General features: G+C 42.1%; 3 protein-coding genes across 4 annotated transcripts; 2 read left to right on the top strand and 1 right to left on the bottom strand.

Moving 5' to 3' along the window:
- Nucleotides 1-517: 517 nt before the first annotated feature.
- Nucleotides 518-2,412, top strand: LOC128022226 (gastrula zinc finger protein XlCGF8.2DB). Its single transcript, XM_052609578.1, has 2 exons — nt 518-817; nt 1,024-2,412. The coding sequence occupies exons 1-2, from the start codon at nt 733-735 to the stop codon at nt 1,902-1,904; spliced, it is 966 nt and encodes a 321-aa protein (XP_052465538.1). The 5' UTR covers nt 518-732; the 3' UTR covers nt 1,905-2,412.
- A 3,479-nt stretch (nt 2,413-5,891) lies between these two features.
- Nucleotides 5,892-11,162, top strand: sharpin (SHANK-associated RH domain interacting protein). 2 transcript variants are annotated; one of them, XM_052609494.1, is made up of 9 exons: nt 5,892-6,156; nt 6,536-6,710; nt 7,022-7,111; nt 7,995-8,136; nt 8,473-8,563; nt 8,637-8,922; nt 9,676-9,776; nt 9,962-10,072; nt 10,151-11,162. In XM_052609494.1, the coding sequence occupies exons 1-9, from the start codon at nt 5,989-5,991 to the stop codon at nt 10,175-10,177; spliced, it is 1,191 nt and encodes a 396-aa protein (XP_052465454.1). In that variant the 5' UTR covers nt 5,892-5,988; the 3' UTR covers nt 10,178-11,162. The 2 variants fall into 2 exon arrangements, with proteins under 2 accessions (XP_052465454.1, XP_052465450.1); XM_052609490.1 differs by having other exon boundaries at nt 9,673-9,776.
- Nucleotides 11,163-16,874: 5,712 nt separating this feature from the next.
- dhx30 (DEAH (Asp-Glu-Ala-His) box helicase 30) lies at nt 16,875-27,238 on the bottom strand. Its single transcript, XM_052609243.1, has 20 exons — nt 27,026-27,238; nt 26,827-26,951; nt 26,621-26,731; nt 25,633-25,790; nt 24,828-24,936; nt 24,563-24,712; nt 24,211-24,363; nt 23,060-23,518; nt 22,618-22,986; nt 22,454-22,529; nt 21,990-22,094; nt 21,741-21,916; nt 20,625-20,831; nt 20,463-20,544; nt 19,441-19,634; nt 19,213-19,360; nt 18,827-18,984; nt 18,553-18,656; nt 17,986-18,125; nt 16,875-17,458 (listed from the first exon to the last, which is right to left on the bottom strand). Exons 1-20 carry the CDS (start codon nt 27,198-27,200, stop codon nt 17,184-17,186), a joined length of 3,474 nt encoding a protein of 1,157 aa, XP_052465203.1. The 5' UTR covers nt 27,201-27,238; the 3' UTR covers nt 16,875-17,183.
- Between the last annotated feature and the right edge of the window lie 9 nt (nt 27,239-27,247).

Here is a 27,247-nt window from a genome sequence, read left to right as displayed (position 1 = left end):
TTACAGGAGCTAGACCTGATTGCTCCTTAATGCCTGGATTCACTTATTCCTTCACCCTCTTCTCTAATTAGCTCCATGTTTATAATATCATGTTACATATATCTCTGCTTTTTCAAATTGAGTTTTTCCTACTGGTCTGCTCACTGTGTCACGTGATGAGAATAATTACCTGAAATAAATAAAAGCAGAATTATAAATATTTCTGTTACTTGTGTGTGGATGCGCTTTACTAATCATTTATACATAACAGCAGTACAATCATTCTACTTTCATTGCACCACTTAAATACTGACGGTTCCAAACAATAAACAACAAACCTCGTAGGCGACTTATTATGACGTCACAAAAGACACATCAAAATAAAAGTATAATAATAATAATAACAATAATAATAATTCTGAGTGGAATCCCGCTTGGTAGTGTATGTTCACAAATATTAATTACACCAAATAAAATTATCCTGTGACGTATATGTAATGTGGAAACAAGACTTTTATTTTGAGTCGAGTTGACGTCATCATGCTGCGCCAGTGTGTGCTGGGATTCGACTGTGTGAAATTGAATCAGTATTAAATGTATTTATATTGATTTTTTTTACCCCACAGTGATTAAGGTGGAGTGTTGTCTGTGACTAGTGCAACATAACCTTACCTTGTGTTTATCTTTTTTAATTAATTATTTCCCCCCAGTTCTTTATTCTCATCCTCCTAAACATTACATAATGTGGTAAACATGGAGTTTGTTAAAGAAGAAAGTGAAGAAATAAGAATTCCAGACCCATGGAGAGTCAAAGATGAAGATACGGAGAAGAAAATAGGTGGGTTTCTATTCTCATTACACCGATTCTCTCTATAAAGAAATTTATATTTATGACAATCTTTACACTCATATAAACAGCTATCTGATGCCACTGACATCAGAATTACATAATTAGCTTTAAGTTATTTAATGGCTGATGCTTTGTGGCATTAAAAATTATTCCCAGTTTTCTATCTTTTTGAACATTTATTTGGTTGATTTTAGACCCGAGGCCGCCGAAAGAGGAAAGCCAAGAAGACCATGATTTCACAAGAGGAGAAAAATCCCTTAGTTGCTCAGAGACAGAAAAGAATTGCTCGGAAAGAGGAACTCAGAAAACAAGATCTAAGAGTTCTTTCTCTTGCCATCAATGTGGAAAGAGTTTCTCGTGGGAAAGACACTTTCATAGCCACAACAGAATCCATACAGGAGAGATCTCACTTAGCTGCCAGCAGTGCGGGAAAAGTTTCCAGAGACAAGGACACCTTCGTATCCACATGAGAACGCACACCGGAGAGCGACCGTTCACCTGCCCTCAGTGTGGGAAGAGTTTCTCACACAGAGGAAATCTGCGGTGTCACATACGCCTTCACACGGGAGAGACGCCTTACACCTGTCTCCAGTGTGGAAAGAGTTTCGCTCAACACAAACAGCTGAAAAGGCATTTGCAACTTTACTGTGGAGACGTCCTGCAGTGTTCGGAGTGTGGCAAGACGTTTGCAGACAAGATCAACTTCTTCAACCATCTGCGCATTCACCCTGGAGGACGCCTGTTTAACTGCGATCACTGTAGTAAAAAGTTTATTTTGCAGTCTCACTTAGAGATGCACATGAAAAGCCACGCTGACGAGAGAACTTATGAGTGTTCTTTGTGTGGGAAGGATTTTAAATGGCTCTGCAATCTGAAGTCACACCAGAAAATGCATGCAGGTGTAAATGGCTGTGTGAGAGCGAGCCGCTTGAAACAGCAGCAACAGATCCACACAGACGAGGATTCCTCACAAACACAAGAACTGTACAGCTGCGCTTCATGTGGGATGAGTTTCAACACTTCAATTTTTCTGTTGGCTCATAAAAAAAGGAACTGTCAGAAGAAGCCAAAATAAATGTAAATGGTGTAAAAAATATATATATATTGTCTCCAAATAAACAGTAATTTGATTCAAATTCTGCATAGAACGCTTAAAAGAGGTCACAATATTAGTTTAGTAAACTTGTATGGTTGTGCGATACCACAATGTTTAAAGGGATGTTTTTTATTCATGTTGGATTGTGGACTAGCATTGATATAAAATTGATTATATTAGTAACAGACATTCCCTAAAATGTAAAAACTATTGTTTTTACAACTTATAAAATAAATACAATCATCAAACACTAACGAATGAAACGTTGACGCAGGAACTGGTTTAGGACTGGGGCTTTGGGGTGTTGATGGAGGACATCGATCTGTCTTGATCAGCGTCTGAATCCCATCTGGATGTAGTTTTTGACAAAAACATGACTTTCTCAGCTTTTTGATCAAAATGTTAAATTTTTATGAAACTTACCTACATCTAAGTGTTGATAAAAAAGAATGCATGAAGCTTGAATAAAAGCTTATTTGTTATTGTAGCTTATTTGAAGTGTTGAATGTTCAGATATTGATTCAACAAAATATTCTGGAGGCCATACATTTTTTGTGAAAATTATTGAAAATGTTGGCGTTGGCTGGCAACTTAAAAAAATAATAAAAATGATGGTAAAAAAAAAAAAAACAGCTGACAGGGAAAGAGGGGTTTTAATAAAATCAATCTTTTGTTTAAACATTAGTGTGCAATTTATTTGATTGTAGGTACCTAATGTGTCTGTGTTTTCTTCTTCCTCTGTTGAGTGTCTGTGGCAGTCCAAGAATCTCTTGCAGGAAAGTTGTGAAATTTGGCACACATCTTTAGCCATAACTCAACATTAACCATAGCAAGTTTGGGGTCTCTAACTCAAACGCTCTAGCGCCACCAACCGTTCAAATTTGCACTAATGTTTATGCAAATTACTTTTGAACCATAGAGTTTAGAAACAAAATTATCCTTGATTCCAAAACTAAAATTGCTACAGGTCGAGATTTAAAAAAATGTTGAATTATTTTTGAACTCGTCCTAGATGGTTTATCTGATTTCCACCAAAATTGGCTCAGATCATCTTTAGACTTTGCTGACAAAAAGATATGGAATGCAAGTTGACAAGTCAAACCATTCTTGAATAACACGCAAACAAATTCAATGAAGCCGCCATATTGAAGGGTCGTTCCAAAACTACATGCTCAAAACTGCCCCCTTCGAAGGGTATAACTGATGGACACTTCAGGCTCCCATGATCCTTTGTGCAGATTCTTTGCATGATGATGGCATCTCCGTGTGAGCATGTGATGATGACAAAGAAGGGCACTTGTTTGGTCCCCTACACCCTTCAACCCTTCTAAGCTCTCACTCCGAAAGGATTAACCTTTGAAGGGATCAAAGAGCCCTTCTGAAAGTAATGCAGGGTATATCTCTGCAAAGCTTTAGCAAATTCAAACCAAACTCGGTGTGTGTTATAACAATTATGGCCTGAGGCTACACACACAGTTTCAGCACAGCACTACCTAGCGTTCAGGAGATATGAAAGGCCAAAACTCACAATACTGGACTTTTTAGATTTGGTGCAGCATACAGGGTCACACAATATCCAATTTAGATTTTTGCTGTATAATAGCATATTTTACTAACACATTATCGTATTATCAGAAACGTATCATGTGTCATTGGCTCCATGCTCTGGAGGTACACAAAAAGCTTTGGGGCCACGACACCTACAGGTGAAATACACCTCATGGATTTTGTGTGAATAGTTGAAATGGTTTTCGTCTACAGTGTTGAAAATTTTGTTTAAACGAACTGTACTTTCTGTAAAGAAAATCTTAAACCAGTTGATCCTCTTTTTCAATGTTAAGATTTTTTTAACCTGCTTTTACATAATTAAATTTATTTGTTACTTTTTCTGTTGTAATTTAAATTGACATTTATTCATTTAGCAGATGCTTTTATCCAAAGCGACTTACAGATGAAGACAGTGTAAGCAATCAAAAACAACAAAAGAGCAATGATATATAAGTGCTATAAGTCTCAGTTAGGTTAACACAGTACACGTAGCATGGGATTTTAACTAATATAATAAATAAAAAGAAAACAGATAGAATAAAAAAAGAATAGAGCAAGCTATAGAGGTCTTTACACACACACACACACACACACACACACACACACATACATACACAATTGCATAATAAATGAAAAGAAAATAGAATACAAAAAGATTAGAAAGGTAGTTAGAATTTTTTTTAAAGAATAGAATTAGAATAGTGAGTGTTAAAGTTAGAGGATCAAATAAAGATGGAAGAGATGTGTTTTAAGCCGATTCTTGAAGATGGCTAAGGTCTCAGCTGCTCGGATTGAGTTGGGGAGGTCATTCCACCAGAAGGGAACATTTAATGTAAAAGTCTGTAAAAGTGACTTTGTGCTTCTTTGGGATGAACAATCAAGCGACGTTCACTTGCAGAACGCAAGCTTCTAGAGGGCACATAAGTCTGAAGTAACGAATTTAGGTAAATGGGTGCAGAGCCAGTGGTAGTTTTGTAGACAAACATCAATGCCTTGAATTTAATGCGAGCAGTTATTGGAAGCCAGAGCAAATTGATAAACAGAGGTGTGACGTGTATTCTTCTTGGCTCATTAAAAATTAATCTTGCTCCCGCGTTCTGAATTAATTGTAAAGGTTTAATAGAATTGGCTGGAAGACCTGCCAAGAGAGCATTGCAATAGTCCAGCCATAGAACAAGAGCTTGAACAAGGAGTTGTGCAGCATGTTCCCAAAGAAAGGGCTTGATCTTCTTGATGTTGAATAAAGCAAATCTGCAGGATCGGACAGTTTTAGCAATGTGCTCTGAGAAAGTCAGCTGATCATCAATCATAACTCAAAGGCTTCTATTTATGTATTTTTTGTATGTTTTATGGTAGTTCTAAGCGGCAATGCATTATAACTTTTTTCCTTCTTGTTTTCTCGTTATAACGACTTAATTTTCTCTAAGAAGGTACAAAACTGCGCCAGCAGGTGGCGCTATAGACCTGAATATAACTGAAGGGGTGTTGTGCACTGTCCACTTCACTGTACGCGGACCTTCCCCGTGATCGCTATAATTTGTGCAGTCTTGTTCATTACTGACATTTAATTAATTCATAAATGCTAAATGCTTGAATCAATATGATTATTTTGTGTATTAAATTCTTGCTAGATGCATGAGTTTCACCCACGCGTTTTGTGTCATAAAATAATTGCTTATCAAAACCAAAATGATGCACATGATATGATATCTGTCACGGCATATAATGACTACTAAAAATGACAAATTATATATAATTTTATTTCAAATACATACAAATAAAGGGAAAATTAAAAGTGAGTTTAATCCAAGCAGCTCTAAATAGTTCTGCATCCTTCTGAAGTGTTCGCGGTGTTACCATTTAAACATGTTAATTACAAAAACAAAACGTTCGTTGTTCTGTCTCTGGAAAAATCAACAGTGACTGATCAGCCTTTATTTATATACAGTATTGTAGACGTTATTAACTAGGCGAAGCAGAATTAGCAGAAATAGTCTACAGTAAGAGCTCCTGCATGACTGTCCATCAGATGCGAGTCAAAGTTGAGTTTGTTACTATAGCAACAGTAAAACTGTCATGTCGTCATAACGAGAAAACAAACTTTCGTTATGTCGAGATAACGATAAAATTAAGTCGTTATAACGATCAAACAAGAAGGAATAAATTATAATGCATGGCCACTTAGAACTTCCGTATTGTTTAATATAGTAGCAGCCTATTCATGTTGTCAAGCTGATTGTATATGGACGTAAGAATAAAAGAGTATGTTCTAGATTTATTGCACAAAAATACTTAGAAAAATGTGTATTTTTGATCAATTATTAAAGTTGTTATTATTCAGGTTTAAATGATTCGATTTGATTTGACACATCCTCTGTCGGAACTACAGTTCGCGTAATAAGCAGGGGGCAGTAAATATGAGACGGACGCGCTTCCTGTTTTGAATCGGGCTGCTTGTCGTTGGTGAAGATGGTGATGATGTGAGTCATCAGCTGAAGAGCGTCCTGCTGAAGACATGGCTGTGAGCTCGGGCTGCAGTACGGTGCTGATGTCGGTGCGGGTGTCGGTTCGGCCGCTGTCTGTGGGCTCGGACTCACTGCGACTGCAGCTCAGCATGAACCCGAACCGCGCGGGACTCTTCACGCTCACACTCCGACACACCGACCGCGGAGGACGCAGCGTGGTACTCACACACACACACACACTGTTTTCTCTCTCTCTTTCACAAACACACACACACACACACACAAACACAATTATACACTCACACTCACAAACACACACACACACACACACACACACACAGGCTCACTGTCCTTCCTCTCATGTATCACATCAGTTCTGTCTGTTTATGTGTCAGTCTATGTAAACACTGTTATACACCTGTAGTCTAGTCTTGTGTAGCTAAATAGAAAGTTCACTAAACATCTTGATTAAGTTGTTACAAACAGTATCCCTACATTCTCAGAATAGTGGTTCAGAAGCTACTAGTGCACTGTTGTGGTTCTGCCGTGAAGCTGGTTATGATCTGTTCTTCAGTGTCGTGATCTCTTCTCTCTCAGTCTCTGGCAGAGTTCGATCTGCGCTCAGTCAAGTACGAGGTCAAAACGGCTCGATGTCACGAAATGCGTCTCAGCAAGCCGCCCCACGACTGCCTCACGTTCACCTTCCGCAGCGAGCAGGAGGCGCAGGAGTGGGCCACCGTCATGATGTCATCGCTCCGAGAGTCTCACAGAGGTCAGAGGTCACTGCTACTGTCAATCATCTGCACAAGCCTCCAGAACACCTCGCATCTTCTGAGGAGCTTTTCTTTCTTCAGCTCTCAATCATTCAGCATTTCATTACATGTTCGGATCATCAAACTGAGTGTTTAAATATAATCATCTTTTTTTGTGTAGTCTCTTGTTGGATTTTAAGCAGACCCGTGGATCTTAAATGCATGACAAGCCGAATGTGAAAACACAAAAGCCTCACACTCCACAGATGCTTTGCTTCTCTGTTTGTGAAATGATCTGGTTCTGATGTTCATTCACTCTTTTCTGTCTTAGTTGCCAACATTTCTCATCCTTCAAATGATGGAGAGCAGAAAACGAAGTGTGGCGAGAGAAACGCATCAGTCTTGTCACTGTCAATGAAAGGTTAGCGTTCTAACGGAAGTGTTGACATGGTTAAACCGATCCACTGCTGCTGAAGGCACAAAATAACCTGGATATATATTATCAGATAAAGGCACACTTTTGTGATGCTGAGCTGTGATTTATCTATTGACCAACAGCGACAGAAGCCTGGTTTCATCACAAATCAGACAATAGTTATTAAAAAATATTATTTATATAACATATAGATTAGTAGTTTTACAACATGACCTTTTCAGTATTTTTTTTTTTTTTAGATAATTGTAATTATTTCAAACTTGTTTTTACCCTAATCATGCCCTTTAGCTGTTCTAAAATCACTGTAAACCACCGTTTCTTGGGGCTTATTGCTTTATTTAACTCTTTAAAACAAATTAATAAATTTATTCAGAGTTGCTAGACTCATGGAAAAATTAGATTGTATTTTTCAGTTTTATATAAATCAATTTGTTTAGACTTGTTGTTGTGGTCATATAAATATATTCATATGTATTAAGAATTTATAATAAGAAAATAACATTATTTTACTACGTTTTATGAAGATTAATTGTAACAAAAAAATAGTAATGCACTCAAGCCAGAATCTGTTCAGACATCTTCTCACATTATATCACAGTTTATTTGCTAATAGTTTAGAAAATGGTAATAAAGTCTGAAAAGAACTGTTTTGGAACGAATTAATCTCGATGATGTCAGATCACACTTAAAGAACTTTTGGGTATAATGTGACGGTTTACTTTATTTTGCTATCCTCACTTACATAAATGACCTAGAGAAACTAGTAACAAAAGAAGTTCTATCTGGTGTCCAGCTGGTTTTTGGTTTGCCTGGTTGTGGAAGAGCTTGAGTGTGGTCTTCAGATGTTGTTCTGCTCTGTGTGCTGTAGAGGAGCTGTGTCTGGAGCTGTCTCGAGCGATCGAGGCTGGAGATGCTCACGCCGCTGTGCACTACGCCACAGATCTGGCCAAGCAGCAGATCACCCTGAGCATCCAGCCAGCGCCGCGGGACACGGACCACACCGAGATCAGGTCTGGAGATATGATAGTCTTCTGTTGATCGTGTCTTAACCACAGCTGCACGCTTCTGGGAATGTTACAGTGTCACAATCATATGGCCATACACAGCCCTAGCGATGATATTCTGATGTGTGTAACACGGTAATAACGATACTGTGTGTTTATTAATATTACTATTGATTGTTTCTGCAGTGAAGTTCACTAGCAAAGATGCACAACCGTGTCATCTGTATGAATGTGTTAGTGTCTTCGAAGTCTAGAGAAACGAGCTTTGAAAGACAGCAGCTTTAAACCAGTATACAGAGAGATCCTGATGGTGGCAGATTGAATGTAATCTTTGTATTTCAGCTTGGCTGTGGTAATAGAAGACGCGTCGTCCTCCTGCTGTGTCACAGTGAAAGTCGTCCCTCACGTGACCGTGGCCTCTCTGAAGCAGCAGGTGTGAGGTCAAGCCGTCTCCAGGTGGATCTGATGTGTGATTGCTGGTGTGACGGTGTGTTTGTCTGTTGCAGATGTTTGTTGAGTATGGTTTCCACCCCAGGGTGCAGCGCTGGGTCATCGCTCAGTGTCTGTGCTCGGACGGACGCTCTTTAGCGTCGTATGGCATCTACAGAGACGGTGACACTGCGTTCCTCTACCTCCTGTCTGCTCGGCACTGCCTCGGTCAGCAGCAGGAGAACGGTGTGTCCATGCCCCTGAACACCACGCTCGGCCCCACGCCGGCCCCCAGCGGCCCCGTCAGCCACGACTGGAGAGGATACAGCACGCTTCCCCCCCGCCTGAGCCACAGCAGCACAGGTGTGTTCGATACTTGCTCCTCAGCCAAAGATGAGTGAATACAGGACGTTTTACTTGTATGAAAAAATGCAACATAACACTTTTTTTTTTCCCTTGTGACAGTGGAATTATTTAAGTGTTTCCTGGTTTGTTCAGGACATTGTGTCAGTATCATCACAAGCCTTTAAATCAGGCGGCTTTTTATTCTAGCACTTATCCTTCTGTTCAGATGTTTGGAGTCTCTTCTGCTCAGCGAGGCTGCATTTATTTGATCAAAAATACTGTGAAAATTCTGAAATGTTATTATATTTTAAAATATCTGTTTTCTGTGTGAATCTGTGTTAAAGTGTAATTTATTTCTGTGATGCTCCGCTGTATTTTCAGCATCATTCCTCCAGTCTTCAGTGACAGTGTCACATGATCTTCAGAAATCAGAATAATATGATGATTTACTGCTCAAGAAACATTTCTGATTATCATCAATGTTGGACACAGTTGTGCTGCTCAATATATTTGTGGAAACTGATATTTTTTAGGATTCACAGATGAACAAAGTTCAAGAGAACAGCATTTATTAGAAATGGAAATCATTTGTAACATTATAACTTTTGATAAATTCATTTCAGCCTTGCTGAAAAAAAAAAAGTATTTATTTTAAACAAAAGCTAAATATACTGACTGCAACTTCTGAACGGTAGTGTGTGGATGTTCCTCTGTCCGCTGTTTTACTCACCATTATAACTGCTTCAGTGTGTGCTTCTGATTGGTCAGCAGGCAGCAGTGGGTGTGGCCCAGAGAAACCCAGCGTCAGTGACATCATTAACCTTGAAATGTTGCAACTTGGAGGATCCAAACTGAAATCAAGTAACACACAGGTAATAATTAGATACATTCACATGTTCCATTTCTAGACACTAGCAGATGCAGACAGCTTGTAAATAAGTGGATCACGTCCACAGACAGCTTTAAATATTACAAAGCATAGAAAACACATGGATCAGTATCCCCGAATATGGATCTGTCTTCCAGTTTAATGTTCGAATCATCTCTCTGTCTTTAGTCAGGCTGGTCCTGTCCTTCCTGTACGTTCATAAATAAGTCTACGAGACCCGGCTGTGAAATCTGCAGCACAGATCGACCCAATCCTCCCGATCACAGCGGCGTTCAGCAGGTGATTTCACTCTCATCTACACCTGTTCCCTGTGCAGAAACACTGCCTGTGCTAATATTTACTCTGTGTCTGTTCTAGGAAAAAGCAAGAAGATTGAACCAGTGAAACTGTGCTGTAATACACACAGATAGAGACACAACCCCTAAAATAATCTCCCATTCATTCACATTCAAACAACACGTGAGGACCTACAATGCTTAGTTTTAATAAGAGTTACTGCAAACAAAGCTTCAAACTCTCATAGTGGCTCTGCAGCATATTTCATCTCTATTAGTTTACAGTAACGAGTAACTGACCAGCTGATTTGTTGCTTGGCTTCCCTTGAAGGAGTCGTGACGTGGATTGGCTTTTGAGCTCGATTAAATGCTTTGTTTATAAGGAGGAGAATGTTTTAAGATGTGAAACCTGAAGGATGTTTTAGTTGTACAAAGACCTCTTATATGTCAAAAGATCGAGGACAATGTGATTTCTTCTGACGCCTTTAAGTGTTGAGCAGTATTAGGCACCAGGAGTTATTCAGGTTCATTGTCTGAGCTAATAAAAAAAACAAAGGAGACGATGCACATGTTAGAATTTCTAGATTTCAGTCCATTTGCAGACTGTGCTTCTCTTGCTGTTTATTCACCAGCTTGTACTGTAATTTCTGCTCGTGCATCTGTTTAGGAATCTTCTTCCCTCACTTCACGGAGTGTAAATCGGTGTTCATGTCTGCTAGAACTAGAACAGGACAAATATTTGTTTTTAATATATGTTCATCAAGCTCTATTTTAGGGGCTTCAGTTTTAAATGTGACTGTATGTCATTATGTGACGAGGCCAGTACATGGTGAGAAGAACAACTGAATGAAACTTGCATAAATGCATGTTATGTCAAATTTATGGTTAATTATTCCTTATCTAATCGACTGAGAATTCTACAGGGTTATGAAAAACATTTATTTTATTTTTTTACATAGCGTGTTATTTAATGAACAATTGCTTTGAAATGAATTATAATTGCATTGAATATGTGTGTATTGTGAATGATTGTGTTTAAAGTCTACCTGCATTTCTCCATGGCTTTGCTGTGAATAAACATAATAAACGGAGAAGCTTCAGAGTAATCTTAAGTTTGTGGAAAATATGAGAGATTTTTACCTCTGTGGGGGTGTACAGTCATGCTTTTTTTAACTGAAATGATTAACGGCTTGATGATTAACTGCCATGAATTGAAACTATTTAATCTGATAATGTTTGAATATGTATAAAAGTAGAAACAGGGTTGTAGTTTTTTCTGAGTTGGATTTAAGGCTGATAGACATTGCATAATTAGCATTTTAATTTTTCAAAGTTTATTTGTATAGCGCCTTTTATGATACGAATCATTGCAAAGCATCTTTACAGAAAATTAATTTTCTACAATATTAAGTAGTAGCTTATAAGTGCAATTATTATATGATGCAGTCACACTTGTAGCAATATTTCTTAGTTCTGTTTGTTGATTCAGGGTTAGCATCATCTGAGGGTCAGCATCATCTCTTCTCAGGTGTTCTGGATCCAGACTGGAGTTTGTGTAAATCCTAGACATCCCGCAGCAAAACATAGAAACAAATATAGCAATGATTAGCGTAGCTGCTGTTCCAACAAAGTACAATTAATTAGTTTAACCCAAGCTAAAGAATAATTATCTAGTCTCGTTGAGATATATATATAGTTGAGTATTTTCAGCATAACAGTGGAAACTAATCCTGTATTTTCTAATAATATTACCAAGGGGAAAAAGTATATTGAAAATAGCAGAGGACCTAGGACAGATCCTTGTGGCACTCCATATTTTAATGGTGATAAATGAGATGACTCCCCATTTAAATAAACAAAATGGTAGCGATCGAACAGGTAGGATTTAAACTATCTTAGAGCCTGCCCTTGAATACCCGTATAGTTTTGTAATCGATCTATGAGTATGTCATGATCTATGGTGTCGAACGCAGCACTAAGATCAAGTAAAACTAGCAATGAGATGCAGCCTTGATCTGACGCAAGAAGCAGGTCATTTGTAATTTTAACAATGAACTAATTTATGTAGTTTTTAATTTAAAAAGATTTCAAATGAGCCATAAAGTTTGTGCGAAGCAAACGAGCGGAAAGCAGTATGGGAATTTAATTTAATGTAAACAAACTTAGGAAATATGTCAAAATTAAGTATTGGAGCTTTTTTATAGCATTGTGTGTTGTGTGGATTACAGATACTGTTGGTGCAAAAAATGCAACACCTGAAGCATAAGCTTACAGAAGAGAAATTATTGTCTGGGTTCAGTTTATAGTCCAGGGGCCCGTTTCATGGTTCAACCAACTCGGAGTTTAAACTTGAATTCTCCAGTTACTGTTGTAACCTCGGTTCCCTGAGAGACGGGAACGAGACATGGCGTTAACGCTTTGGAAACTCCCTTCCTATTGCACAATGCCAGTGAAGTTGTAACTCTCACTGGGCAATGCCAGCTGAGACTGCAAATGAGGGCGGGCCCCGCCACTATATTATGCGCCGTATTGGCGGCATAAACTCAGAATCTTCCGACTGAGTCGACAGTACAGCAGATCAGAGCAGTGAACACGCCAGCCTATGCCATGTCTCGTTCCCATCTCTCAGGGAACCGAGGTTACAACAGTAACCGGAGACATTCCCTCTCGAGAACTGTCTCTTGACATGCCATTGTATAAAACAAATCCGTGGGAAAAGTGAAAGAACCACGTGTCGTGCTCACTGATAGGACCTGTGAGGCTAATGACTGCACGTCCAAATTGTAGAATCTGGCGAAGCTATTCTGCGAAGACTATCCTGCCGCCATACAAATATCTTTGATAGAAACTCCCTTAGTCCACGCCCACGAGGAGGCGACAGCCCTCGTCGAATGGGCTCGAACACCAATAGGACATTCCATACCACAGCTAGAATATGCCACAGCAATATTCTAGACGACCCAATGTGACAGCCGCTGCCTCCGAAGCATACAAACAGCTGCTTGGATAGCCGAAACGCAGCCGTGCGGTTGACAGAGTCATAAAGCCCTCACCGGACACAACACCTGACTCGGGCCGATGTCCAATGAAGTCTCCGATTCTGGAGAGAAGGCAGAAAGAGCCACCACTTGCGCTCTAAACGATGTCGAGAGCGATTTAGGCATGCAGCCAAATGCCAAAATGCAGCGTGACGTTACAATCACCTGGTCCAAACTGAAGGCAGTACGCATTCACAGAAAGTGCTTGCAAATCCCCCATGCGCTTGCACGAAGCAAGGGCAAGCAGCACAGTGGTTTTATTCGTGAGCTCTTTCAAGCTGACAGACTGAAGTGGCTCGAATGGCAGGAGGGCTAGTGCTCCCAGCACCAGAGCCAGATCCCAGGATGGCACTGTAGGGGGGCGGGAGGGTTTTAATTTTCTCGTGGCTCTCAAAAATCTGATCACTAGATCGTGTTTCCCCACTGAGCACCTGTCAACAGCAGCATGAAAAGCTGAGATAGATACAGTGTAAACCTTAAGCGTGGAGGGCATACTGCCACCGTCCATTAGTTGTTGCAGACAATCCAGAATGTCAGACATGGGGCAGCTTTCCGGGTCCCAACCATTCGATTCACACCATCTCTCAAACACTGTCCATTTACAAGCGTACAGGCGTCTCGTAGAAGGGGCTCGCGCCTCCGTAATAGTGTACGTCACGTGTTGAGACAACGAACCCGGGTTTACCGGTTCCCGCACAACATCCACACCTGAAGTTTCCACCATTCTGGGTTGGGGTGTCGTATCGAGCCGTCTACCTGAGACAGGTAATCTCGTCTCAGCGGGATCGACCACGGGGGAGCCGTTAGCATTTCTAGAAGAAGACGGCCCAGTCTGAATGCGTTCAAAGCGGACATTAAATCTTGTATGCACTCCTGGCTCAGACACACCCTCATGGATAGAATCCAACTGCACCCCTAGATATGATTGTTTGGCTGGGGCGTAACACGCTTTTATGTTCGTTCACACAAAGACCCAAACTCTCCAGGTGACGTAACAGAGCGCGTTTGTAGCTGTTGAGCACATCCTCTGAATGTGCCAAGATCAGCCAATCATCCAAATAATTCAGTATGCGCATTCCGCTCGCTCTCAGAGGGGAAAGTGCTGCTTCCACACATTTTATAAACTTTCGAGGCACTAGTCCTAGCCCGAACGGCATCACCATGAACTGATACGTTATGCCTTCGAACGCAAATCTCAGAAAGCGCCTGTGAGGAGGGGCGATCTGGATATGAAAATATACGTCTTTCAGGTCCACCGAAACAAACTAATCTCCAGGTCGAATCTGTGTGAGTATCTCCTTTAGCGTTGTCATTTTGAAAGCTTGTTGATGGGTCTCGGTCAAATATTGGACAGAGACCACCACCTTTCTTGGGAACAACAAAGTACCGGCTGTAAAACCCACTCTCTCTCTCTCTCTCTCGCTCGGCGGGTCCACTTCTATTGCGTATTTCGTGACGAGATTGAGAATTTCCTGCCTCAGAACCAGCTCATTATGAGCTGGAACTGTCGACATGACCACACCATTGAACCGGGGTGGTCTGCGCCGAAACTGAAGCATGTAGCCGTTCTCTATGATGTTCCGTAATCAAACCGAAATGCCCTTAACATTAACAGCCTTGCCAGATACACGGGGAAGCCTGATTCTATTGACGGTTTCATGGCTGTTTGTAAGGCCGTTATCACTGATGGAGGATAAAAAAAAATTCTTTTTTTGTGAGGGTGTCACAGACTTTGGGCATTTTGAACATACACAACACAGACGTTCTCGTAGTCGCCTGCAACCGCTTTGATGCTTCGCAGTGGACCCGATGCTCAGCACTCTCCTCCTCTGCGCCCTCTCGTCAGGAACAAGGTTTTTGATCTGACGGAGGAGCTCCCGGGACGGTTCCAGCCTTTCTTGGAGCCGTGACTCCTTTCCTTCGGTGTCCTCTGCCACGGAGTTTTGGCGCGAACAGATGGCTGCAGATCTGGTTCTGATGTAGTGGAAGCAGCGGGGGGTCGCTTCAAAGGCCGGTTAGAAGCAGATGAGGATCTACTGCACGCAGGAGGCTGTGCTGCAGCCAGCCGCGGCAGGAAGTGATTTATCACCCTAGAGCATTTCTGTGCCTTTGAGAATTTCCAAATAGGCCAGATGGATATAGAGGAGCATTGAGCAGCGCCCTCCTGTCTGCATCCTTCAGCTCTGTGAGAGCCAGCCACAGGTGCCGGTGGAGCACAACCATGTAGCCCATGCTCCGATTTCAGAAGCTGTGCCTGGAAAACTTGGAGCATTGCCATCATGTGCAGAGCTGAAATTGCTTCTCCCGAGGCAGTGTACAGTTTGTCTGAAACGGCAAGGCCTAGATGGCAGCGTAGCACCTGTCTTCAGAGAGGCAGAGGTCCGCAGCGATGGATTCCTCGACTGTTGGAATGTGCGTATATTCACAGGCTTCCATTCCGTCGACTTTAGTGAAAATCTCCGACCCAACAGTGTGAGTGCAAGACAATTGGGGCGCAGCCCTCGCCTAACCGACCTCGTCGTCCCCAAGAGGGAAATCAGTCTTCTCAACAGCCGTCTCCAAAGGATAATGAAAGAGGAAGATTCTGAGTTTATGCCGCCAATACGGTGCATTATATACCTCATTTACCGTCTTGGCTGGCATTGGCCAGAGAGAGTTGCAACTTCATTGACGTTTTGCAATAGGATTTCAGGTAGGTTAGGAAGGGAGTCCCCAAGGCGTTAACGCCACGTTGAGAGACCATTCTCGAGAGGGAACACTAAACCTAGACAAACTTTAAGCTCCACCCCAGTCATGCTGTAAAGAGACATTTGAGTATCAAAATTATTTGGTTTGCATTCTTAGGTTATTAGGACACACCTCTTAATTCTGGTGTGTCCACACTTTCGAATTCTGGTGTTTCAATCAGACTCATTTCCACATGTGTTTCAAATCAAGCACTAGCCTTTTAGTCTGCATTTACAAACAATAGTGAAAAACACTAATATCACCACAAAAACTGTGCAGGAGCCTCACTTCACAATTTTGCTGTATTTCTAATTAAATGCAGGCTTGATGAGCAGAAGAGACTTTAAAAACATAAAAAATCTTACAGTTCAAAAACGTTTGACTGGTATTGTACGTATTTGTGTTTTTATGATGGGGAGGGGAGATCATATTGAATTAAATAGCTGAAGGACCACTTTACACACTTTTTTCTCACTGAAAAATTAACAATTATTCATTCAAAACATTTGACTATTACACAGTGTGTCTCATTTCTCGTCATCTGTAATTATAGATACTCCCTCCCTTTCTGAGGATTTGTAAAGATCTGGCAGAAAGCATTTTAATTTAATCCATGACTGATTTTATAATTCAGTAGCTTGTATGACGAAACTTTTCCATTAACTGCTTTTCATGTTATTATCTCTCTGTGTTGGTAGGTCAGGATGAATTTACATGGAACGCAATGAAACGAAAGATTTCAGTTACACTGAATCATAGATGTATTATTAAATTCAGTTTTACACAGTGTGTGCATGTGTCTCATGTCAGAAACTCACTTGCTTCAATGCAATCGACTCTGTGAGCCAGATGCTTCTTACTTAGAACGGTGTTTCTGTGCAGAAATCCTAGTTTTTGTTGATAGTTTCATTGAAAATGTTAAACTGGTTCAAATGCTCAAGTTAACGGAGCCACCTGAACATTTTCAACAAGTCAAGTTTAAGGCTTAAAAAAAATAAAAAAGTAGAAGAAAAACAATACTTTTGCATCAAATGACCAGGATATGTTTTGAACGTTTAATTGGACAATAAATTAAGCAAAGTGTTACATTATTTGTCCCGCCCTCACAGACATAAGAGTTTAGTATTATAGCAGTTTTCATTCATCCTCAGGCACGCTGATATTAAGTGAAGATGTATTCTCATGCAAGTCTCCCGACTTTATGAAAATACCTCGGTGCAAAAACATTCTGGGGTTTTGCATCGTCTGCTGATGAGAAATGCCACCAATCTTTAACTTAATAAATAAAAGCAGCTTGACTGATGGAGCCCTGATTGTGTGCGATGTGCAGAAGTGTTGGGAATGTGGATGTTACAGACGCTCAGATCCAGTGTGTTCTGTGCTGAACTCTTCCTGATCGCTGGCAGACTCCGGATCCGTGTTATTCAGCAGCTCCACTAATAAAGCGATGAGCTCTTGGTCCTTCCAGTCGTCCGAGGAGGCTCTGCGGTCGGAGCGCAGTCTGCGGTGGATCATGGCCTGCAGGGACGTGCGCAGATCCCACAGTAACTCCCAGACGTGAGGAGGAAACTCCCATCGGATGAGAGAGTGACCGGGTAACACCACCTCCACACCGTCTCCAACAACTGAGCAACACACACAGACAGCATTTCAGAGCACACATACACTGACCAATACGCTAGTATAGTTTTAGTCAAATAAAACGTAGTCATGCTGCATAATAGTTAAACTAATAATCACAATTATTCTGCACAAAATTATGATTTGAGAAATTGCATGAAAATAACTGCACTTTCTCCGGTAAGCACACATGCTGTATTAAACCTCATCTGGTTTACGGATTTATTATATTATCAGAAATATAAACACTTTCTACATTAGGAAAACTGGTTAAACTGATCTATTTATAGAGCGAAGCTCTGAGTGTGTGGGGGATTAAATGTCTGGTATCTGGCAACCGCACACAAACTTGTGAAGGTCTGAATTTTAGAAAGTAAAAAAAAAAGGTTGAAACTAGATTTTAGCTTCATCTTTTTTCATTAATGATAGTGACCGTTGGCTATAGTCACAGTTAGTGTTGTCTCATCTCAGTAATTGATTAATCAACAGGTCAGTTTTCCTCCACTAGGGGAGCACTGGAGCTGTGCTTGACCTCTCTCGCTGAGGTCACAGTCTGTGAGGAGCAGCAGGGCCAGCGGATGAACCACCGACGAGTCTCTGATGAACACCTGACCGTTTGATTTGACCGCAGAGAAGAAGGTGAGCCAGCGACTCGACAGATCCGGATTTCCTCTGAAAGACACCAACACAAGAAGAAGAACCGCTTCATGATTTAACAGTGCACAGACACTCGAACGATGCTCATCCAGAATCAGAGAGACCAACAGATTAGATCTGATCTTCAGAGGACCAGTGAGATGTAGAGGAAGTTACTTTAATATCACTGAGAGACCGTCATTTAAATTCTGTCTAAACGTCTAAAATTTTATTATTTTCTTATTTTAGTACATCCTGAAACTAAATGAAAATGAGAAATAAACAGGTAAACCAATCATAAGAAAGCATTATAAAGCTGCAATATGAAAACAGACGTAGTTCTGATTTAATGTGTGTAATGCTCAGTGTATCATGTCTTCAAAAACGTATTTTCCTGTAGAAACTCAGGTTTGAGCTCAAAAAACAATAAGACCCGTTTCATCCAGAACTAGTGTGTGTTTACCGGTTGACGGAGGAGCGGTGCAGAAGCACAGGGCCGCTCTCGGTACGATACGACACACTCTCCGGACGAAATCTGCCCCCTTTGGTCACTGTGCCTCTTTTCACCTGAAGGTCAGATACAGTTATTGTGCTGTGGTCAATAAACACTGACATTACAAATCTATACGGTTTTACAATTCAGCTTTCTGCACAAGAAATAACTTCACTGTAGTGCACGTTTAATGAATGCAATGCTTTTCAAATCAGAAATAAGAAGTGATGTGATGTGTGTGCACCTGTATGAGGTGAGGATAGAGGCCGGCGCTCAGCACGGCTTTGACCAGCTGCTCCTGATGACTGTGTAGATTCAGACGAGACGACAGACGCAGAGCTTCAGCAGAAGCCTCCAGAAGACCGGCTTCACACAGATTCTCACTGAACTGCTGCATCAGGCCTGTCAGAGGAAACAGGACAAACCAGGCTCAGATCATGAAGTTGGCATGCTACTGTATTCTCTTTCTTTTACTGTAACTGACAGATTCCAGCCAAAACATATACAATCCGGGAGTGGGTGGAAATGGGAATCATTCTTCTGGTTTTGGGACGGGACTTTCCCCCAGATTTGAAATCCCGTGTCACCCTCTAGTTTTAACGTCATGTTTTGACTGCGTGCCGGTCTCACCGTGTATGAAGCGCAGACTGGCTCCAGACAGAGTGTGTGTGTCCAGAAACTCCTGCTTGTCCTGTCCCTGCTGCTCTCTCCAGCTCTGGACGACCCGACTGAAGACCAGGTGATCGCTGCAGCTGGAGCCGCTCAGAGACGCCTTGGCCTGCAGACACACAGCAGACCACAGGAAGATGAACACAGGCACAGAAACAGTCGAGCGCTGCTGTGTGAGGACTCTCTGACCTTAGAGACGAGCGCCCGGTTCTGCATGCTGTTATAGAAGGGATCTCGCGTCAAGCAGGCCACCACAGACAGGACCGGGAGAACACAGGAGAACAGAGCCGAGAGAACCAGAACCTTCCCCAGACGCGGGTCACACGACACACAGGCCACACGCTCGCCCAGCGGCGTCAGGTTCTCCGACGCGTCCAGCACGCCTGACACACACACACACACACACACACACACAGCCGTGATGTGAGGGAGGCAGCTGTGCTTCTGTCAGGGTCAGCACGGGTCACTAACACAACGAGATGTGTCCTCGACCGCTACTGGACAGATCACGTACTAACAGAGACTAACCGAAAACTAAATCTAAGAAAAAACGAAGAGCGGTAACATTTAAAAATAAAGAGAAATTTTCCTTGGCAGCTATTAGAAAGTTTAAGTACTAAAAGAGACCTAAAAATAAAAAAATAATAAAATATATAGATGCATGAAGGAAAGACAAAAACAGAACTTTAAACTTTAAAATTAAAATGAATACAGATTTTAAAAAGATCAATAAAATTCAAGCAAAATAAGAAAACCTACTACAGTATATCAGTGACACTAAAACAATGAAAAAAGAGAATAAACTAAAACTTAAAAATATAAGTAAATTAATACAAATGTATGAATGACAAAAACAAAAATACAATAAAATGAATACAGAAAAAAAAAACTAAAAATAAAATCAAAGTAAAATATGAACAAAAATTACAATACACTAAAACAACAAACACACAAAAAGAACACACAAAAAAAGAACATGTTTCCTTGATAAAATTAAATATGTTGAAGTACAAAAATAAACTCACCTAAAACTTAAAATAAATAATGAATGAAAGACAAACACACACGAGTTGTCTACAACAGGACTATCAGGATGAACACAGAGATGGCTTTAGTCCAGGCACAGGACAGAATGAACCGGTTTCATTTCACACTGAACACATGCTTTAAAAGATTACACTACACTAACACTACTGTATAAAAACACTGACCAATATCCATCAGGTTCTTCACAGCGACTCGGACAGCTTGAGTGTCCGGGGAATCCAGCACTCGTGACAGGAAGTCCACCGCCTGCAGAGGAACAACAACCGGTTCAGAACATGTTCAGTCCTCGTCACACACAGCTGACCAGAGGCTCGTGTCCCGCTCACTTTGCTGTGGGGACAGTGGATCTTGGCCTGGATGAGGACACTCTCCAGAGGGGTGCGCAGGATCTCTGGGACCGGGAACACTGCCATGTTCTCCAGCTGTTCTCCAGGGAAGAGATGATAGCAGTGACCCGGCTGACAGCGGCCCGCTCGCCCTCTTCTCTGAGTCACGTTCGCTTGTGAGATCCAGACCGTGTTCAGAGCGGACACCTGGCCACACACACACACACACACACACACACACACACTCAACATCTGCCATCTCTGCATCCCAGGACACACTAAAGGGATTATTATTAATAGCTAGAGCCAGACTGTATGTGATCAGCAACCTCTCACTGATGAGTCAATGTTACCATCTTATTACTGCATTTACTCCTCTTTTATTAACTAAAAAACTGAGAAACTCTTTGAAACGTCAAATTATATGATCACACACAAACTCAGTATTGATGAGAAATTTGAATATATATATATATATATATATATATATATATATATATTAACCCCATCAGAACTAATACAATTTTATTAAATTAATTAAAGTTATAACTAATGATTGCTCAAAAAGGTCCAAATTAATGAAACCTACATAGTTTAAACAAAACATCAGAATATCAAATATTACTCTGAAAAGTTTTCAAATTAAATTAATTTGACCTTCAGAAGAAAAGTGATCATTGTCTTTTTTGCAATGGTTTGTCAATAGATCTATACATTCACCTTCATCAACAAAACTCAGTCCAAAAGTGTGAGAGATAGAGGAAAATATTAAATATATATTCATAATTTTATAAATATTTTAACAAATAATAGTAAAAAAAAAAAAAAATTAAAGTTCTGTATTCAGGTCAGTTTGTCTCTGGTATTTATGGATTATTAGGTGTTTCTTAAATAGTCTGTGGAGTCATATATAAATATAAGTTAGAAGTAATATTCTAAGTTTCATTTGTTTTCTTCTAGAATCTTCTCAGTTCTCTCTCTCCTGTGTGTGTTCAGAGTGTGTTCTGTGTGTGTGTGCTCTGTGTGTGTGTTCTGTGTGTGTGTTCTGTGTGTACTCGGAGCGTGTGCTCGGAGCGTGTTCAGAGCGTGTTCAGAGCGTGAGGACGGGTGGAGGACCTTGGTTCTGGGGTCGTAGTTCTGCTCTTTCTGACAGCCGGCGTCCACCACGTGCACGATGTCGTCGATCGTGATGGAGGTCTCTGCGATGTTTGTGGTCAGGACGATCTTCCTCTGTCCGTCTGGAGGACGCTGGAACACCGTCTGCTGGTCCACGACAGCCATACTGGAGTGCACTAGAGAGAAACCCATCATCTAACAGAGTCGAATACAGCACAGAGTCCAGGAACCGGCTGCCGCTGTACTCACACGGTAAGATCAACTGGGACCCGCGTCTGAAGGATGCTTTCTCTTCCAGCTTCTGTTGCACAGCTTTAATATCTTGCCATCCTGGGAGGAAACACAACACAGCTCCTGCAGCGGAGAACAAACACCTCAGTCAGTACACGAGAGGAAGAAGAGCCTGGACTGAACCAGGAGAGACATCTGCAGATCAAGAACCAGCTCTGAACTCATGTGAGACAACAGCTGATGCACTTCTTCACTGGAGGAGTGTTATATACTATGTGTTTGAGTTAAAATCATCTTAATGCATCTTCTCCAGATGTTCACTGGTGGACTGGAGTGCTGTGGATTATTGGGATGTTTTTACCAGCTGTTTGGACGCTTATTCTGACGGCACCCATCAGGGCTATAGACAGAGATTTTGTGATCATTCACACTTGTGCGACCACCTGACTGCAGAGGATCACATGAGTCTGAAGCATCTTTACCTGGCTCTCCGTTTCTGTGTATGTGATCGATCACATCAGCCACCAGATCCAGATCAGGAGCCACATCCTTTTCTTCCTTGAGACACAGAACAGAAGGAAGACGGTTCGTGACTCTGCAGATGATCACACGTCCTCACAGCGTGAAGCAAGCGTCTGAGACTCACCGCTCGGTCTCTCCTCGGCGGCGCTCGACCCATCTCCGTCAGCACCTCCTCCAGGAACCGGGCCTGCACCGGATGCATGAACCCCGGCACACGCACCACCGGGCATCCTCCGAAATACTGCGAGAGGCGCTGCGTGTCTCCGGTGGCACTCATGAGCAGCACTCGCAGCGCTGGGTTGTCCTTGATGCTGGAGAGCAGCAGCGCCAGCAGCAGGTCTGTGTTCACGTCTCTCTCGTGCACCTCGTCCACGATCACGTGACTGATGCCCTGCAGACCGGGGTTGGACTGGAGCTTGCGCAGCAGGACCCCGACGGTGAGGAAGAGCAGAGCTCCACCGCTGCGCTCCGGGGGCCGCGACTCCAGACGCACCTGAGACACACACAGGGTTACAAACCCTCAAACATGAAACACAGACAGACTGAGAGCTGTAGCATGTTCTTGCCTGGTATCCCACGCAGTGGCGGAGCGCAGGTCCCATCTCCTGCGCCACTCGGTGTGCCACAGACACGGCGCTGATCCGGCGAGGCTGAGTGACCAGGATGTTACACTCGGCCCCCTCTCCTCTCCTGACCTGCCCCTCCAGCAGGAAGCGCGGGATCCGTGTGGTCTTCCCGCAGCCCGTCTCTCCTGCGATCACAACCACCTGCGAGGACCTCACCGCCTCCAGCACGCTCTCTTTATACGAGTCCACGGGAAGCTCCACCCCTCGGCCAGGCCCCGCCCTCATCCACAGGCTGAGCAGGTGATCGCTGCGAGACTCTGCCTCCTCAGGGCGTAAAGCACGGTATGGCTTACCGGTGATAGCGTCTGTGATGAAGTCATCATCCTCTTCATCATCAGTGCTGAAGGACCGCTGCTCCTCTTCATCCCACAGCTTCTGAACCTCCGCCTGCACGGGATACTACAACACACATCAAACAGTCAACAACAAAAACCTGAATGCAGTTAAGTGCACATTTAATTCATGGTGTGAAACAAGCAAGAGTGTGTTTTCCTGAATATTAGTGCTTGACTCCATAGATTTTATACAACATTTTACCAAACAATTTATTAATATTTAGTCAATTGCATGCTTTTTAGACACATTATAATTTTTTATCTATTTAGCCAATGAAGATAGTTCCAAATAAAGCCGGATCAGAACATTTGTGCAGTGTTTTGTTGCCGAACGGATTCGTTTATTAGTCAATGATTCAAATATCAGTTCATACAGATATTCGCTTGCTTTGTTTCTAAATGAATCGGTTATTTTGAACAAATCGTTTGAATGAATGATTCAATGAATCAATCATTAATACATGGAATTGCTGCCCCCTACTGGCAGTTTTAATGTCCTTGACTTTTCCATGACATGCCTAAACCAGCACATTAAAACTCAGCAAAATATTGTTTAACCCTTGACCACAAACTATTGAGAATTTTGTGTCATTATTGCACATCACTGGTTTCCGTCTGACTTGTAATTAAGTTGTAAGAGTTCAAGCACAAGCCAAAAATCATCTATCCATCTGTATTCTAACATGCAGGATTATGAAGCCTCCTCTCTGTGCCTGTGATTGGCCGAGGCTGGGAGTGAGACGGTGTGTGTCTGACCTGTGTGAGGTACTCCTGAATCCTGCGCTGGAGATCCGAGGCGATCAGGACGCGACAGGGTCGTCGGTGTCTCTCTCCAGCTTCACGCACATCCCGCTGATGGTACCCGGCGTGAGTCAGAGGATGGTTCTGCTCATCCAGAAGATTCAGCTCCTGTGGACAAAGTGACCGTTCTCAGATTCAGTGAAGCTCGTCGGTGCACATAACTTGTGTTAATATATTTCTGACAAGATGCAAAACCAGATTACAGTTGTGTTTCCTGCAGCAGTGACATACTACAATAAAATCATAGCAGGAGCTGTGGTGTCTGATTCAAGATCAGATGTCTGTACGTGCATGTTTTCATCCCAACCTTAAACCGGAGGCAAGCCAGTGCTGCTGCGTTTGTCTCTGCTTCCAGCCTGCGACGGCCATGAGCAGTGAAGGTCATCTCCTCCGGCCAGCGTACGGTCAACTCACACGTCTTTACCTTTCCACCGGTCGTTCTGTACTGAAGCAGCTCCTGCACGGGAGGACAGAGAGACAGAAACACAGAGGAATGAAAGCAACAGGATTAAAAAGGAAATCGATGTCTCTCTCTCAGATGTGTGCGCTGATCAGAGATGTTTATAACTTACTCTGACTCTGTTGGATGACGTGGCCACCTGAATGACGCTGCCAAGAACTGCCTTGGGTTTTGGAAATATGGAGAGCGCCTCAGTCACTGCTGGATCCTCTTCTATAGGCCTATAACACATCCAACATCAGTGTACCCAGAAATGAACATTATGTCATCATTTACTCATCCTCATCTCGTTCCAAACCTGTACGAGTTTCTTTCTTCTGTTAAACATGAAAGAACATATTTTGAAGAATGCTGGTAATCAAACAGTTGATGGTCCCCATTGACTTCCATAGTATTTCTTTCCCTACTATGGAAGTGGAAGGGGACCAACAACTGCTTAGTTCTTCAAAATATACTTTTTTGTGTTCAACATAAGAGAAAAACTTATACTTCTACAGAAACAATAACGGATATGACTCAAGTCGTGTAAATTAATAAATGGGGTACCTCAGGGCTCACTCCTAGGCCCCATCCACTTTTTAACATACACAAAAATCACTAGGCCTTATTAATCAGGCACATTGTGTTTGATTACATCACTAACAAGCTGATGTTAACATGAAAACATCTTTAATATATCCAACAACCAAGTGCACATCCTTGCAAGCATAATTTGACCATGATCTATTCAAAATTTTTTACAGATTTATTTTTCACCATATTATGTTCAATGTGCCCAGTTTACACTTCCAAAGCACAAGAGTATTTGAATATATGGTGACTTCAATCTTATTGTGCATATCATTCCCCTACACACTTGTATATGACTGGAATGACAAACTTAAAATAATAGACTAATAATAATAGAATTAGACTACCCTTGGGCTCTCTCCTTCTGGGTTTTCTTCTGGAATGGCAGATATTTAAGACGATCGAGGACCGCACCATCCTCTTCATCTTCCCAGACAGACTTCTGCCTCCCTTTCCGTCTCGTCATTCCGGTTACAGACGATCCCTGACTGAGGACGCCCAGCTCCTAAACACACAACGCAGAATCTTCAGGATTGCTAAACATTCAAATAGTGGTCTAATGATCTATCCTTTTTTTGTAAACCACACAGAAAACAAACCTTATTTGTGAAATTACTTTTGCACTGTATTGGTTAAGTGAATCGGAATGTGTTTTCAATAGATTTGGAAAAAGTTTTATGAAACCTTTGTGTCTCCATTTCTGGTTATTATTTCATGGTAAACAAAAAAAAAAAAATATATATATATATATATAATAAAAAATAAACCCCTGCCTTGAGAATATCACCATATAGTTCACCAAGAGATGAGTGACACCGAATGCAATGGGAACAGGTTTGTAGAAATGTAGCACTGCATCAGTGTCTCATCAGTGGATGCTCTGCAGTGAATGGGTGCCGTCAGAATGAGAGTCTGATAAAAACATCACAATAATCCACAGCACTCCAATAATCCATAATAACACTTTAAACAGCTCTAAACTAATCTGTGAGAGACAACAGCAGATGCACTTTTTCACTGGAGGAAGTGTTATTCTGGATTATGGACTCTGTGTGTTTGAGTTAAAATCATCTTAATGCTGGATGTGTTTCATCTTTTGTCTTCTCCAGATGTTCACTGTTGGACTGGAGTGCTGTGGATTATTGGGATGTTTTTATCAGACTCTCATTCTGACGGCACCCATTCACTGCAGAGCATCCATTGATGAGACACTGATGCAGTGCTACATTTCTACAAACCTGATGAAGACACAAACTCATCCTGATCTGGGATGGCCTCAGGCTCATCATACATCAAGCAAATGTTAATATTGGGTTGAAGGTCACCCTCTCTTACTCTGAGCTTGTAGAGAGCCGCAGCTGCCGCCTGACGCTCCGCCTCCACCCTGCGCGCGCCGAAGCCCTCGGTCTCGAGCCTCACGGGCCACTGCAGCGTCACTGTCGCCCGCTGACAAAACACAATCAACACAGTACCCCCGCGTCACGTGTGTAACAGGTCAGGAGCACGAGAAATTCATCGACACACCGTCATCACGATCTCACCTTGACCTCTCCATCGGTGCAGCTGTACTGGATGTACTGTGACAGATCCGACACACGCAGACACTTGGACAGAGTGGCGAACAGCAGGTTCTTCGGCTGGGGAAACTCTCGGAGCAGATCTGGACCTGCACGCACATGTCAGAAGATGATAACGCGCGTCTTGAGATGTGTTTGTATGCGCTGACCTCACGCGTCTTACCTTCTGGACCCGTTTCCGGCGAAGAACGCCGGTGTTTATGTGTGACACCAGCTTTAGTCCTGTAATGACACACCGACGTCCAGTTCGACCAGACGTCTTTCTTGATTTCAATCTGTTTTCTCCCTAAAGTGACCAGTGCGCGAGCCCTCATGAGTGCCGCACAGGACGCCGCCATGTCTGATCTCTTCTTCGACGCTTTTGGCGGGAAGCCTGCTGGCGGTA

Source organism: Carassius gibelio, chromosome A2 (genome assembly GCF_023724105.1).
Source record: "Carassius gibelio isolate Cgi1373 ecotype wild population from Czech Republic chromosome A2, carGib1.2-hapl.c, whole genome shotgun sequence".
NCBI classification, from domain to species: domain Eukaryota; kingdom Metazoa; phylum Chordata; class Actinopteri; order Cypriniformes; family Cyprinidae; genus Carassius; species Carassius gibelio.
Note: the sequence above shows the minus strand (reverse complement) of the source record. Positions and strands in the feature narration are given on the sequence as shown.